Source organism: Strigops habroptila, chromosome 8 (assembly GCF_004027225.2).
Source record: "Strigops habroptila isolate Jane chromosome 8, bStrHab1.2.pri, whole genome shotgun sequence".
Taxonomy (NCBI): Eukaryota; Metazoa; Chordata; class Aves; order Psittaciformes; family Psittacidae; genus Strigops; species Strigops habroptila.
The window spans coordinates 47,529,509-47,543,915 of NC_044284.2; the positions used below are offsets into that span (position 1 = coordinate 47,529,509).

The following is a 14,407-nucleotide window of genomic DNA, read 5'->3' on the forward strand; positions in this document are numbered from 1 at the left end:
CGGGCACACAGAGCTCGCACCCACCACCCACTGCCCACACGGCATCACCCCTCACGCACGCACCCGCCCGCCAGCGGTCCCGCAGCGCCCCCGGCGGCGGCGGCGGCGGCTCCCCCGGCCCTGGGCGCGGCGGTGGTTGCGCAGGCGCCGCCGGGCCGGAGAGTTTGGGACGCGCCGGGAAGTTGTGCTGGGTGTGCAGCCGCTGCCGCTCCCACCATGTCGGGCTCCTCCAACGTGGCGGCCATGAAGAAGGTGGTGCAGCAGCTGCGCCTGGAGGCCAGCGTGACTCGCGTGAAGGTGAGAAACGGAGCTGGGACGGGGCGGACGCGCCGCCATTACACCACCCCTGGGGCCGCGCCCCGCGGCGCTCCTCGGAGGCGGCCGGGCTGCCCGGCGGGGCAGCGGCTGGGCATGGCCGGGGCCGCCAGCTCCTACCTGCCTCACCCCATCACAGGCTATAGCCTAGGGCTCTGTCGGGCTGAGCAGAGCCGTGGGGCGGCTGCGCAGCCGCCTCTCCTCCCGCTGCCGCCGCCCCGGAGCTCGGCCCGTGCGGCGCCCGCCGCGCCCTCTCGCTTCCTGCAGCCTCTCGGGGACCCGGTGGCTGGTGTCCGGCCGAAGCGCCCCCCGGGATGGTGGCTGCGCCCCGCTCTCCCCTTTCATTTCCTTCGTCTGAGAAGCGTCTTCTTCCATCAGACTCCGGTGAAAAGGGCCGCTAGAGCCGGGCTTTACAACAGGTTGCCCCGGCTGGCCGGGCACTGTAAAATGGAGACTTCGTTGCAAGACGTACTGAGTACATTTAACTTGTGCGGTTTGGGGGTGAGACGGGGCCCTGCCAAATTAAGAGAAACTCTGGGCAAAGTGCAAGTACAAGATACCAGTGAAGATGCTACTTCCTGAAACTTTGATCCTTATTTTTTTACAAGTTCAGAGTTATGACAGAGAAAAGCATGACAAAGAGTTCTTTTACTGCCTTATCTTTAGGTACTACCTACCAAAAACACTATCTCATCATTAGGATGGCTTTCTAAGGGAAGATAAACAAGCAGTTCATTCAAGTAGAGCATCTTAAACTGTAGGCTGTATTTTTAAACAACTTACGTTAGTACAAGGATCTTCATATATTTAACAAAGCTGTCTCCAAGATATTGCTCATCTTTCACTCTTCAGGCTTAAAAGTTTAATGTGAAGATTTTCCAAATTCTTGTTCTGTTACTGTGCAAATTCTTAAGAAACCAAAAAATTACAATGGAAACATTGTATAAAATCTACATAAGCTGTATTGCAGAATCATTTAGCAGTATTCTTTATACTTTGTGATGTAGTTACATCCTCAGTAAAGAGTGGTCAGTGAATTCTAATGCCAACTTTTATTACAACTAGGTTTCTCAGGCTGCAGCAGACTTGAAGCAGTTCTGCCTGCAGAATGCACAACATGATCCCCTACTGACAGGAGTATCATCGAGTACAAATCCATTCAGACCCCAGAAAGTTTGTTCATTTTTGTAATTACATGAACTACTTTGGTATCTTTCAGTGGTAAGTTCTTGAATTACTATTCATATATGGTTCTGTCATTAAAAATAGCTGGCTTTAATTAAATGAGACTGCCTGTATTAAAAGTATTCAGAAGAGACATCTGACTTCTGCAGCTGGTATTGGTCTAGATCCCCATTTTGGGCCCCTCCTCCCCTATTCTGGTTGTAGCTCTATACTGGACGCATGCTGTTCATAAGTATTTTGAGCAACATTTATGTTGTAGGGCTTCTTCTGGTCTCTCCTGCAGCAAAGTAGTAGTGGGGCCAGCTACTACTGTTAGGAGTAATTTGGTTGTCAGCAATTCTGCTGTATTTTCTTTCTATGTAAGGGTGTTATTTCCCTTTTTGCACATAGGATTACCCACCTGACAGCATACATGGTGAATCCTGATTGTGACAGATAAAGCAGACTTTCATTCTTAAACTTTTAAAGAGCACCATCAAAGATGAGTGGTAGCCTCCAAGAGCACTGTCCCCTACAGGAGATGCCCTCTAAGCCACAAGAAAAAAGAATTTTGTCAAGGCACCTACTCTACTCATACAAGCTACTAAATGGCTAGCAGGTTTAAGTAAGTGGAAACAGTTGAATACTCATTTGGATTTTCATTCCAAAACTTTTATAACTTCAGTAGCACTACTGCTATCACTATGAAGACTACTCATCTGGTATTCCTTGGAAATTCTGATTAGATTTTAGACTAACCTTTTAGAAAGGTGAGTTGTAGATCCACAGGAGTCTCACCGAGACTCACAATAATTTGCTATTTTGCCCACAGTAAATGCATGATAATTTTATCATGTCCCTCTTCCGACTGCCCCTTGATTTGGATCTGTTGGGGGCAAGGGCATATACGTTATTTCAAAGCACCCTATACGCACTTAACCATAGTGCACAATCCTTAGACATCTCATAGTGAGTCCTAGCCTTGAAGAATTCTGGTTTTGTAGCTGACTTATATTACCCAAAGAATTGTAATTTGCTAGATTTATGTTGTGTTATTTAGGCAGCTTTATAGAAAGGTGACCATAGTCAGACTGGGTTGTTAGAATTCTTTAAAACTGTTCTCCCGTCAAGCAGACTGTAGAAAGCTCCCAAAAAGTTTGTGTATAAACAAGGTGGTTCATGCTTGTAATAACAGTATAGAGGTTGATGCTTAACTATTTAACAAAACCACTTCCCCCATTGTTTTGAGCAGTGAATTACAGCAGTGTAACTGAAGTGTGCTTTAGAGTTCTTGCAGCTTTTAAAGTTATTTCTATTGTGAATTTTATCAACTAATCTTATTTAAAAGATTTTATTCTTGGACACTGACTTGTGTTCACACTACTGTAGCTTCAGCTCTAAGCAGTAATTCAAGGAAGAAATGAGATCATGTGTAAGCATTATGAACTGCTAACCTATAAAAAGACAAACTCTACTTTTATCAGTGATGCATACTTGCCCACTGAGGTTTGCCAAGGTCTGGTAATGCCTGGGTGTGGATGTCAGGAAATAACATTTCCTCTGTCTTACACTTATGCACACACTGGGCATAAAAGGCTTAATATTTTCTTTCTCAACTACAGACCTTATCTTCCCTCTTTCTGAATTTGGAACGTAGCACTTGCTTCTGCTGAAGTTACAGGCAAAAGTCATTATAACAGCAGCTTAAGTTACACTACCTATATGGAAAATATCTTTCACTTTATCTCTTGCAAGCACATCCTCAAAATAGGCAATTTCTTAGTTGTAATCCTGGTGTTTTCACAATGAACCCCTGGAGTTCATGTTTGCAGTCAGTAACACCTCTGTGGAGTGAAGAGGAAGTGTAATTTGTTAGTTACAGACTTCCCCTGCTTTTCAAAGGCAAAGTAAATGCCTGGTATTTCATTAGGTGCCAAGTGATTTGGAACTACTTTTTCTGTCCTTCCACTTCACAGTTTGGCTCCCAGGATACACTAAGCTTCAGTTCTTTTCCAACAGCTTTGATTATTGTCTTGTGCCCTTGGGCTTCATGGTTTTAAGTTTACTTTATAGACCAATAGTTTTATAAGACAGCTGGGGGAAAAAAAGATTTTGTTTTTCCTAAGTAGCTGTAACATGGAATACTCTGAAGGTGCATGTTCTTAGAATTGCTGTATTTAGGACTGATACTTTTCTAACTGCCTTTTGTTTTTTATTTTCAGATCTTCTAGCATCTTTTCCTAGCTGCTGATGTGTGTATGGGTAGAGTGCCTCAAGGAGTGGCCTGGTTTGAAGTCTGTACAAAAGCTTAGCTTTCATGTGCCAAATCTAACTGTAAAATTGCTACTGTCGAACTTCTTACCATCTACCTCTCCAAATGAACTGTATGCTAGTAAAATACTTCTGTTTCATAAGGGAATCAGTTTTATATGCCAAGCAAAAAATAAAAGTGTCTTGACTTAATCTGGCCTTGAAATTACTGTAAAAAGTTGATTAACACCTGGCTATGTTGACACCTCACCAGTTACTCACTGCAGTAGCCAGGGAGTACACAGAGGAGTCTGTCTTTAAATATTCCACGCTACTGCAGGTTTTCCTGGGGTCTTACAGAACAATGAGTATTCATCAATACTATACTCAGAAGCATAACAGAAAAGAAAAAAAAAAAAAGGCTGTTTATAATTCAACTATACAGCCTGTGCCATATCACAGACATCAAATCAAGACAAAGAGTAACTTAATTATTCTTTATCTTAAAGAGTAGTTCTACCCTAATAGATGCCTTACTGTATGAGCCATCTGACTCTTTAGATGAATATGAAAAAACTCTTACTATAGCTGCATATGAAAAGGCAATTCAAAGAAAACATTTTTTTAGCTGCCAGTGAACATGCAAAACTTAAGGCAGAACAGTAGTTTATTCTATAGATAATACCAATTTGAACATAGCTATGAGGCTGAAGAACCATTTTTAAGATTTTAATGGGGAAAACCCTGCTCAGAGACCTCACATGTTCACCTGAGCAGCATTTTTAGATGAGACTGCTTTATGTACTTCCTGTAAGCTGGCCTTATGAATTCTTTCCCATTGTTGTTTATTTCTTTTCAACTGCTTTGGGTATACACCTCTTCTAAATAGGAAATGTACAGAAGAGATACCTTTAAGAGTCAAACATGTTCTTGTAACTTCAGCAACATAGCTGTCTTATGCAAGATGTTCATGACATAAAATACCACAGACTTCCTTGGTCAATGCTGGATTGCATACAGCCTTCTCAGTGTTCTCTAGATAGGAGACTATTTTTGGAAAACTATCACCATACTTTAAGTTAGAAAGAGGTTTAAAATATTTCTCTCTTAACCGATTTTCTGAAAGACAACAGGGTTTAGCTGCTGAACAGAAAAAAAATAAAAAGCTATATAACAAGAAATATTTTATTTTGAGAATATCTTTAACCAAAATATTTACTGTCTTTGATGTTACAAAGTGTAATCTATCTCTACAGCACAGCAGCAGTCATGGCAAATCTTCAGTGATACCTAGATTACAGGCTGCTCCGACACTGCCATAGTTTTCCCTGCTAAACTGGAAAAGAGTCACTGTCCTTGCCATGTTGGATTAGCTACAAACATAGGAAGAAAGATGCATCCTACTTGATGTGCTCCTGTAGAGTTTAAATGTTTGCATCCGCAGACGGATACTGTTCAGTATCATCATCATTCATTAGGAGTCTGAGATAATCCATAGTTCAAAGCAATTGTTGTATTTCTGGCCACCAGCAATTGGCAGATAACTGTCCCCTATAAGTGAAATTTTCTTCTACTTGTGTCCATTTCTCGTCGCTGAAATTCAAAAGAAAAGTTATCAACCAGCTAATTCATGCAACAGGATACAAGCAAGGGTGACCACTCCAGTTTATAGTGCGGTAGGCAGTGAAATCCCTCGCAGTTACAGTATAGTTGATTTGAGTCTTTATACCTTTTCAAGACTAACCAGGGAGAATTAAGAGATGTGTGGTTTAGAACTAAAGAACGTGCAGCAGTTCTCTGTCTATTACAGTAGACAAAGTGTCTTTAAAACAAACAAGCTTATCCATTTCATGCACTACATCAGGAGTATTAGCTTCTGGTATAGCTTGGACACTCACTTCTAAGTTTTGCCCATCAACTGTAATTCCATGGTAAAAATTACTGGAAAAGTAATTTATCATTGTCTAGAGTAATAACTTCCATTTCACTTGAAGATGTGTAGAGGTCAGTGTTAATTTCCACTCACTATTAAGAAGTGACAGTAAGTAGCTTAATCATTTTTACATTATGATTCCTGCACTCACCTTGCACAAAACCAGCTCTAGTCAAGGTTACCAGGGTTCCAGTAATAGCTTATACCAGGGGAGCACTTTTCACATTTGCTTATACGGTGTATGTTAAAAAAATTGCACTCTGCAAATAAGTACTCATGGTACACTGATACTCATCATCTTTGCTATTTGTATTTTTGACTTGCAATATAGCAGAATGCTTCTACTTCGCATATTTCTCAAAATATACCTCTAAATATTTCAGTTAAATGTGTATTGAGAACTGCATTTATACTGCTATTTTAGGCTAAGATTTGTGGCTACATTTCATGTTAGATTTAGCCTCCCTTCCCAAAGCAGGACTACTGTCATTACTTGGACATACCTTATGAATCCATTCATATTCTCCAAATTTGGAATCAAAGGTTCCTTTTTGAAGAGACCTCAGCTTTAATGTAAAACGTGGCCCAAGTTCTTGAATTCCTACTTTCTTTTCACTCTTGAAGATATATCTTGGGGAAGGAAGAAAAAATAAAAGTTAGGAAGCAAGTCACAAGAACATTTGCCCAGAGAAGCTGTGGCTGCCCCATCCCTGGCAGTGTTCAAGGCCAGGTTGGATGGGGCTTGGAGCAACCTGGTCTAGTGGAAGGTGTCCCTGCCTGTGGTAGGGGGTTGGAACTAGATGAGCTTTAAGGTCCCTTCCAACCCAAACCATTCTATGATTCTACCTTACGAACATTATCATTTGTGAGTTTTGTGGAAAGCATCACCTGTGGAATCTGAAAAAGATGTAGTCTCGCTGGTTGTGAAATGTAGCTACTTGTCTTCCAATGAACTGAGGATCATGTGGGAAGAGAGAGGCAAACATGCGACCAATAGAATGGCCGAGTCGTGTTGTAAAATTATTCAGGATTACTTCAGGTACGTGTTCTGTGGGCTCCTTCCCTTTTCGCTGAAATGAAAGTAATAGGTAAGAATGCAAAGAACAGATCAAATACAAAAGGATTTTTACATATTATCAAAGAGAAATTTGAAATAAAACAGGGAAGACAACCAGGGCCAGCCTCTCACAACAGGGCTCATAACATGCCCTAATAGTTTTTTCAAACACAACCTAAGTTCGTATGCTGATAAGGAACAGCTGATAACATAAAGATCTTTGGTTCAACAACATAAATTGAATGAAAAAGCACAAATAAGTAATTTTACATTTCCTCTCTCCTGCACCTATTTCCACTCATGGCATCACCTGTTACAGCAGATAATACTGCCTACCTACCACAGGGCTCTTCTCTTGGTATTAATGCCAACTAAGAGTATATGGGATTCTTCTTGAATAAGAACAGATGAAGTTTAAAAATTACGTATTTCAAAAGAGAAAAAACATTTTACTGCAAATTATTTAGGGTTAAGTAAGCAATACTTACTACAGAAGAGGTAAGAAGGCTGTAAGAGTAAGAAAAGCTAGTTTTTCTTCATGATTAGAAACTACATCTATTGAAATCTTTTATCCTTTTGTAAAGGGTGTTCGCACACCCTACTGTGCGTTATACTTGTATACTTTTAGTATACTTTTATACACACCCCCTATTTGTGTATATACTATACATTGGGTACTCCCTATTGATGTAAGGTTATCAGCTGCTATTTATTGGCATGACTGTAGAAATACTTGGCAGCCACTTAAAGAAATTCAGCAAATAACTATGAAAATGGAAATATTTTGCTTATGGAAGTAGACTATAGTAGTCCTTGGCCTCCTTCAGCTTACAAAAAACCACCTTTACAAGATCAACTAAATGGTACAACAGCGCAGGTTTGACAGTTCAAATAGACGGAACATATTTATTACTAAACAACAGACTACCTTTTCTTTTTGAATTTTGTTGGAGTCTCACCTTTATTTCTTTACGCAACCGGACACTACTCATTCTAAAATGCGCCGTTGGACCATCAGGCAGATGACTTAAAACAAGACCATCTGTTCACCAAGTTAAAAAAAAGAAGGCTGGTAAAATTCAACATGTAGTTTATAGAAGAACATTTTCTGCAAAATGCAGTATTAGAGTACATCCATAATCTATGCCTGATTTGCAAGGTTTCATTGTATTTTTGAACATAGTTTCATAAACTAGTTAGCTGGTGTTCTGAAGAGAGTCCATTAAATTTTGTTTCAATAGCTAACCAGTTATCTTTTGTCGCTTTTTCACTTATCAATTAGTAATGTTTTATCTAGTCAGCAAAACTAAAGGGAATTTCCTGGTCAGAAAAACTTGTTAATTAAACTGTTAAATTTATCCATGCATTACAAACTGAAAAAAAAAAAAAAAAGCCAATACACTTTAATAATTTCATGTTCCATTAGCCATCAGATTCTCAAGTTGGCACATTGATTTATAACTGTAGTTGCACTGTAAGCTGCACAGTGAAGAGCAAAAAAACCAGAATAAAGTAGATCTCTGATGCACACTATGGAATTATTCTCCTTCCCTAGCAGGCCCACAGCTAGTATATCTATTTTAACAAACACACAAAAGGATACTTGGTATTTTGCGATCTTCATTAATGACGATTAAATCTGTGAAGTCCCTTGCAATACACTGTGGAATAATTCTTTTCAAAGCCAGTCCTCTTCGATAGTAGACATGTGAGTTAGGTATAACAGAAGACAGTTGTTCACAGAATCTCACTGTTCTCTGCGAAACAGGTGAGTTAAATTGCAATGTGGTAAATGAGCAGCAAATTCAAGTATTAGGAGAATGGAGGGTTGCTTATTCCAACTGCCTTGCTGATGGTATGTTACCAACATCTCTATAAACGTATGAAGACAAGCTATTAAATTACTTCATTCAGTCAGTGGAAACGAAAATTACTTACAATAAAGACTGCAGCACACCAAGGACATTTTTGTGTTTTTTAAAGGATTTTTTTTCCTCCCTTAATCACAGTAAAGCAAGGAAATCCGAAAAGCAAAAAGTTCACAACATTTCAAAATACAATATATCTATTACGTCAGGTAGTAATGTCTGACTTTCCAGATAAACTATTTGAGGTGTACTTTTCCTATTTTTAAAACCATTTCTTTTATGGTTCTCGCAAAAGTCAGTAAGCTTCCCAATTAGTTATTCCAGGTAATTTGCATACAAAAACATACGCATGAGGTCTGGATTTTGTTGTGATGGAACAAGCAATTCTAGAGAAACTAATAGATTACATACGTATACAAGGTTACTGATAGTCACTGCATAGAACAGCAGAAAAAAAATCCACGTGAAAGCTATTATTTACAACTTTCATTTGCCAATCACAGGATGAAAACCTTGACATCTTTTAACCAGTTGATTGCTTGGAATAATCCAAGTAAAAGATACGTACCCCACGAGGTCTGTCTGATGTTGTAATAAGAATTTTGGGAACTGTCTGTCTGTTGAAGTATGGTGCAAATTCATCGGTTGCTTCATCAAAAGCAACCTGGAAAAACAGAAGCCTTGTTAACACACCATATGTGAAATAATTGAAAAGCAATTGTTCAATATGCTCTAAATTCTGATGAAATTGAATTTAGTTAAGAAAAATTTCAATTCTTGTGATCTACCCTATAATTAATCATCACAAGGCATGTGGGTTTTGCATTTTTAATAATCTAGTGTGATGAACACTGGCAGGTTTTACTATCAATAACAGTAATACAAAAGGCAATTATCTCATATAGATAATGAACAAATTACATCACCTCTTAACTGAACCCAGCACATGTAAAAAGTAATTTATCAACACCTTAATGGGAGAGTGGTGAATGTTAAGTTTCATCAATCTGTTTTATGACCCTTCTTGGGAAAAAAAAAAACCAAACAAAACAAAATAACCACCCCAAACAATGTTTAACTTAACAGTATATGCAGAAATTAAGCAGTTACCTCTTCATCATTTGGATCTACAGTTGTTTCATCATACACTCTCTGATTTTCAATAGTCTTTGGTATGGCTTTTGGAGGTGCCTAAAATAAATAAGTTCATTAACACATTCATGTGACTTTTAAGGGTATTGCAAAAAACACATGCATACTGCCATCATACAGTGTACGTTTCTACACAGAACTAGAAGTATTATTTATGCTAGCTTTTAAAAAAGAAGTTACATCATCACCTTGACTGAAAATATGCACGAGCACTGGGACACCAGAGAGCATCACACGGAAGAGAAGCATCGCTACCACAGTAACACTGCTTGATTTCAGTCTAATCAAAAAACAGGGTTCCAAAACAGAAAGAGGGGAACTTTCTATCCACTTCTCTTCTGTGGAATCAAAAAGCTCTACGTTCAACGACAACACATTTTAGCCTTGACATCTATAATTGAACAATTAATGGCCTACAATGTTTACCCCATTTACTTGCACTACTCGTGTGAGATTATGATAATACAGGAACTCACAGATAACTGTCAACTGTCAAAACACTTTTGAAGTAGTTCGGGAAAAGCAGCAAACACCTTGTTAGTGGCTAGGCTTGGAAACAACTTGACAACTGGTCTGGGCAGGGTTTGGCCAGATCTGATTGGTTTAATTTAAACAGAAATTACTTACTAGAGTATAATTCTTAACAACATCAACACAGTAACGCAGCAATTACATTGGCCAGAAATTACTTTTAAGGAAGGGCCTGCTTTTATGCCGTTATTAGCCTGAAACTCACCCTGCCCGCCCACAGCATCATTTAGCATAGTACCAACGACCTTCCTGAGCTGGGCTGTTTGATACCTCCGCTACACAGCACAGTGCCGCTGAAGGCTACCGCAGCCAGCAAGCCCCAAGCTGCTCCTCCACTTCACTGAAGTCTGTGGTGAAACCGCCTGCCTCTCGAACCTGAAGAGCCCCAGCACAAGGCTGAGCTCAGGAACTATCACGGGGGGGAGCTGCCCCTCGCTGAGCACCGCGTCCCTGCGGCGGGGCGGCCTCACCGCGACACGGGGCCGGGCACGCTGCACCCGCAGCTCTTACTTTGTCTCCGAGGGCTTCTCGCTCTTTTCTCCGCTTCTTCTTGGCGGCGAGTTTCTCCTACGGGAGACGGAGAGCAGCCCGTTAGCCAGACCCGGCCGGACCCTCCCGCCCTCCCGGCGCGCCGGGCCCCCCCCACCTTCCTCTGCTGCTGCTTCCAGCGAAGGAACATGAAGTGCCGCCGCTGCTTGTTCTTGATCTCGGACACACTGAAGGTCGGCGGGAAGAGAACCCGCGCCGGGGTCGGCGGCCCCCCATCCTCGGCCGCCGCGCCACCACCATCACCCGCCATGCTGCCGCCGGGCAGGAGCTAACCCCTCACCCCTGACCTCTGCCCCGCCCGCCAGCGGCGCGCGCCTGCGCCGGGGCCGCCGGCCGGGAGAACGCTCATCCTTCTGCGCATGCGCGCAGGCGCGGCGCGGTTGGTGCAGGGGGAGGGTGTCTCTGTGCCTTCAGGGCGGCCCCGGTTAACCCTGAGGGGAAGGCGCTCCTTGTTACCCGGTGCTGCCGTGTGTTCCGCCCCGGTGGCGGTCGCTGTTAGCGAATCACAGAAGGGCTCAGCCCCGTCCCTCTCCGGCCGCGGCGCGGTGCGGCAGAACGGGGCGTCGGCCGCCTCCCCCCGCCGCGGCGGGCTGAGGTGCTCGCACAGCCTGTTGATTCGCTGCGGGTAGCCTGGAGATGGCTGAGCTGGTCGCTCAGCAGGGAGCAAACCCTGAGATAAGATGAGGGGATTTAATTGGAATTATTACTGCAGTGTAACTTATAATCAGGGCTAACAACATCAAGCTTTGAACAAACATGACACACCGGCGGATTTACATAAATGATAGTAAAAGCATCGTGACCCAGCAGTGTTTTTCCCATGAGCACGCGTTTCACATCCAGACGTTTATTTGCTCGCAGTGGGTTAAGCTGTGGGGAGCATCTGCTTGAAAGGAACCACGGGGGGTTTTGATGGTGATGCTCCTGAAAATCATTTTTATTCCATTAAAGCCTGTTAAAACTTAGGTCAAAATGAAAGAACCCCTACAACTAATGAAAGCGATTTAACTTAAGTAAAGCTAGAAATGAGTTTTTCTGTTCCTGGGCTGGCGTTCCAGCTCAGAGGTGTGCAGGAGCTGCTGCACAGTGAGGACTACACTCTTATAGAAATTGAGTACTCGGGGATTGGAAGAGTGCGGGAAGCTGGGCTAAATTAGAGGCATTTTCAATCTCAGACTGCAAAATTCAGAGCCTCAGCGAGAGTGACTAGTTCCATGTGTCCTGACGATTGTCTCAAAGCTTGGAAAACATCTACTAATTTTATATACAAATCCCATTACTAAGTATTACTAGATTTCTCTTACTAGAAAAATGACAAGGAACTCTGTTAAACGCATGAAGATAGTGGAAAAAGATCTAGAGCTTGCTTGAGACATTGGCTTGAACTAGACAATGTCTCAAACCTACTTCTGTCCTATAAACAAATTTAACTCTGTAGGTTGCTTCACTACCTACAGGTTATTTCTACTTAACACAGATGTAAATGAAAGATCAAAAGCCTCATTATGCACAATCCCGCGTTTTTCTGGCTTCACTCCCACTTTTGTCAAGAGAAAATACTTCAGCTCTCCTTGGTGCCTTAAGGATAAGTAGTTTCCATGGTAATTAAGGCTTGGGGATTTAGTTGAGAATATGTTAACCGAGGAGTTTCTGTAACTTCATCTTCCTGGCTGATGCAAATATCAGAGGTTGCAAGGGCACCTCTAAAAGTCATTAGCAGAGATGCTCATTGCTGTACTTAGCAGAGCTATTAGGGAGTTCTTTGTAGTTCCAGTTGGCAATGGTGTTTTTGTCGGGATGGTTGCAAACTGATGTGCAGCGTAATCGCGTGAAGCTCCTTGAGTGCTTGCGTGTGGAAAAAACTCATTATCTTCCTCCCTCCCGGCAAGAAGAAAGGCAACCTCCTAATATGATTCAAAGACTTTTCTTCTAAGGTCTCACAGGAGCAAAATAATGATATGCAATAATACACGAACTTCCTAGGGCAGGGGAGGGGCAATAAAAAGATGCCAGAAGCACATTGTGGACTTCGTAAAAATAAGATCACCAACAAAGTACAATTATAACTTCAATAGAAGGCCCAACTAATAAAGGCATGCATTGCATTAGTTTAATTTCTTCATAGAGAAGGTTCCAGGGACTTTTGCTTATTTTAGCTACAAACTCTGTTCTGCACAAAGTTGTATTTTTTTACAACTAAGGCAGCGATACAAGGAAACCACCTTCTGAAGGAGCTGCCTGGTTAAAAACAAAACAAAATACTCCCCAACACCCCACCCAAAGAAACAAAACAAAAACAAATAAAAACCCAAACAGAAAACACCAGTAGCTTTGATTCGTGTAAACCAACAAGTAAGTTCTCCAGTGGAGAGTGGTGAATGAAGACATTTATTCCATGTCAGCACTAACGAACTTTGAAGGAGACCTTTCTGTACATTACCACTGACGCAATTGCGGTAGTGGAAGCACCATTTTGAGTTGTGTCAGTGAAGCATGAGGGGGGTTTTCTGCTGCTCTGTCATTTTAAATAATTGAAAAATATTTTGTGGTTATGTTGAAAGGAGAAAAATTCATCTGGGAAAAGGAAATTAAGTTAGAAAATCTTTATGGAAGATGAGAAAAGAGGGTAAGGTGCTTCTGGATTCAAGAATTTATTAGAAAGGGACCTGTTTGCGTTTTGGTGGGGTTTTTTTGTTGGTTGGTTGGTTGGATTTTTTTTTAGTAATAACCGACATTTTTCTTCTTTCCTGTTTTGTTTTTCTTAATTTCTGAAGGTAGAGGGGACATGGTACTTGTCTTCAGGATTCATTACACTGAACAAAATGCCCAAGAAAACACAGTGCTCCAAACCAAACAAACTGTTGTCTATATTGGAAGAGGGACAAGCCCTACAGGCTTCTTTATTTCTTTCTTCTGACACAATACTGGTTTTCTCTTGGAAAGAAAAAAAATAAAACAAAGCTGTTGTATGTTTTAAAATGGATTCATTTTAACTGCAGTTATGTTGCCTTGTTAATATGGCAAAGCAATTCTCCTTCGAATTAGTGTGCCAGAATTCTTTGTGGTTGTTGTTAAAACAGATAACCACCAATTGGTAATAGTAAATTGAAGATCACAAGATTCATGGGCACAGTTTCTGTAATGTCTCAGTTGTGAGGATTCTTGGTGTGTGAGTAGAGGACAAGGGAGAAGTGACTAATTTTCCTGTAGAGCAAATCCCCCAAGTTACGCAGTTGGAAACAATATTGTCATGGATCTAAAACGGGCGAGGAGAGGGGAAATGCGAGGAATCTGAGGTCACAAGAAAACACAAGAAGTGAGGTGGCTCAAGGTTCCCTCAAGGGTTAGCTTTGTTGAGGTCCACATTTATGGCCCTCATAACCTTTTGCAGCATCACTATGCTCTCTGGACTCTCTGTTGGTAGTGAAGAATATACCTGAACAACTGAAGCTAGTGCTACATACTGATAGTCGAGTGAAGTCAGAGAGGCTCATGCTTAGTTAAACAGGCAGCAAAAGGCAGCATGGAGCAGAAATGCGAGTTGGGGCCTTGCAGTGTGGTTGCCTGCTGTTGCAGCAGGCACCCTTT

At 41.6% G+C, this 14,407-nt stretch overlaps 2 protein-coding genes across 3 annotated transcripts; one reads left to right on the top strand and one right to left on the bottom strand.

The window, feature by feature from the left end:
• Positions 1–34: 34 nt before the first annotated feature.
• GNG5 (G protein subunit gamma 5) lies at positions 35–3,946 on the top strand. Of its 2 annotated transcripts, XR_003992590.1 has the most exons (4): positions 86–297; positions 1,381–1,536; positions 1,891–2,104; positions 3,702–3,946. XR_003992590.1 is itself a non-coding variant. In XM_030494419.1 (3 exons), exons 1-2 carry the CDS (start codon positions 217–219, stop codon positions 1,504–1,506), a joined length of 207 nt encoding a protein of 68 aa, XP_030350279.1. In that variant the 5' UTR covers positions 35–216; the 3' UTR covers positions 1,507–1,536; positions 3,702–3,942. The 2 variants fall into 2 exon arrangements, 1 of the variants encoding a protein (XP_030350279.1); XM_030494419.1 differs by lacking the exon at positions 1,891–2,104 and having other exon boundaries at positions 35–297; positions 3,702–3,942.
• A 130-nt stretch (positions 3,947–4,076) lies between these two features.
• RPF1 (ribosome production factor 1 homolog) lies at positions 4,077–11,205 on the bottom strand. Its single transcript, XM_030494418.1, has 9 exons — positions 10,917–11,205; positions 10,781–10,837; positions 9,698–9,778; positions 9,156–9,251; positions 8,323–8,476; positions 7,679–7,761; positions 6,551–6,732; positions 6,166–6,292; positions 4,077–5,322 (listed from the first exon to the last, which is right to left on the bottom strand). Exons 1-9 carry the CDS (start codon positions 11,067–11,069, stop codon positions 5,281–5,283), a joined length of 975 nt encoding a protein of 324 aa, XP_030350278.1. The 5' UTR covers positions 11,070–11,205; the 3' UTR covers positions 4,077–5,280.
• Between the last annotated feature and the right edge of the window lie 3,202 nt (positions 11,206–14,407).

Excerpts from the sequence above, each read along its gene's own strand:
- GNG5 (XM_030494419.1), top strand. The coding sequence starts at position 217 with ATGTCGGGCTCCTCCAACGTGGCGGCCATGAAGAAGGTGGTGCAGCAG. Across the intron at positions 298-1,380 it reads CCAGCGTGACTCGCGTGAAG|GTTTCTCAGGCTGCAGCAGA; the intron begins GTGAGAAACGGA and ends TATTACAACTAG.
- RPF1 (XM_030494418.1), bottom strand. The coding sequence starts at position 11,069 with ATGGCGGGTGATGGTGGTGGCGCGGCGGCCGAGGATGGGGGGCCGCCG. Across the intron at positions 8,477-9,155 it reads CATCAGACAGACCTCGTGGG|AGAACAGTGAGATTCTGTGA; the intron begins GTACGTATCTTT and ends CCTGTTTCGCAG. Across the intron at positions 6,733-7,678 it reads GGTTGCGTAAAGAAATAAAG|CGAAAAGGGAAGGAGCCCAC; the intron begins GTGAGACTCCAA and ends CTTTCATTTCAG.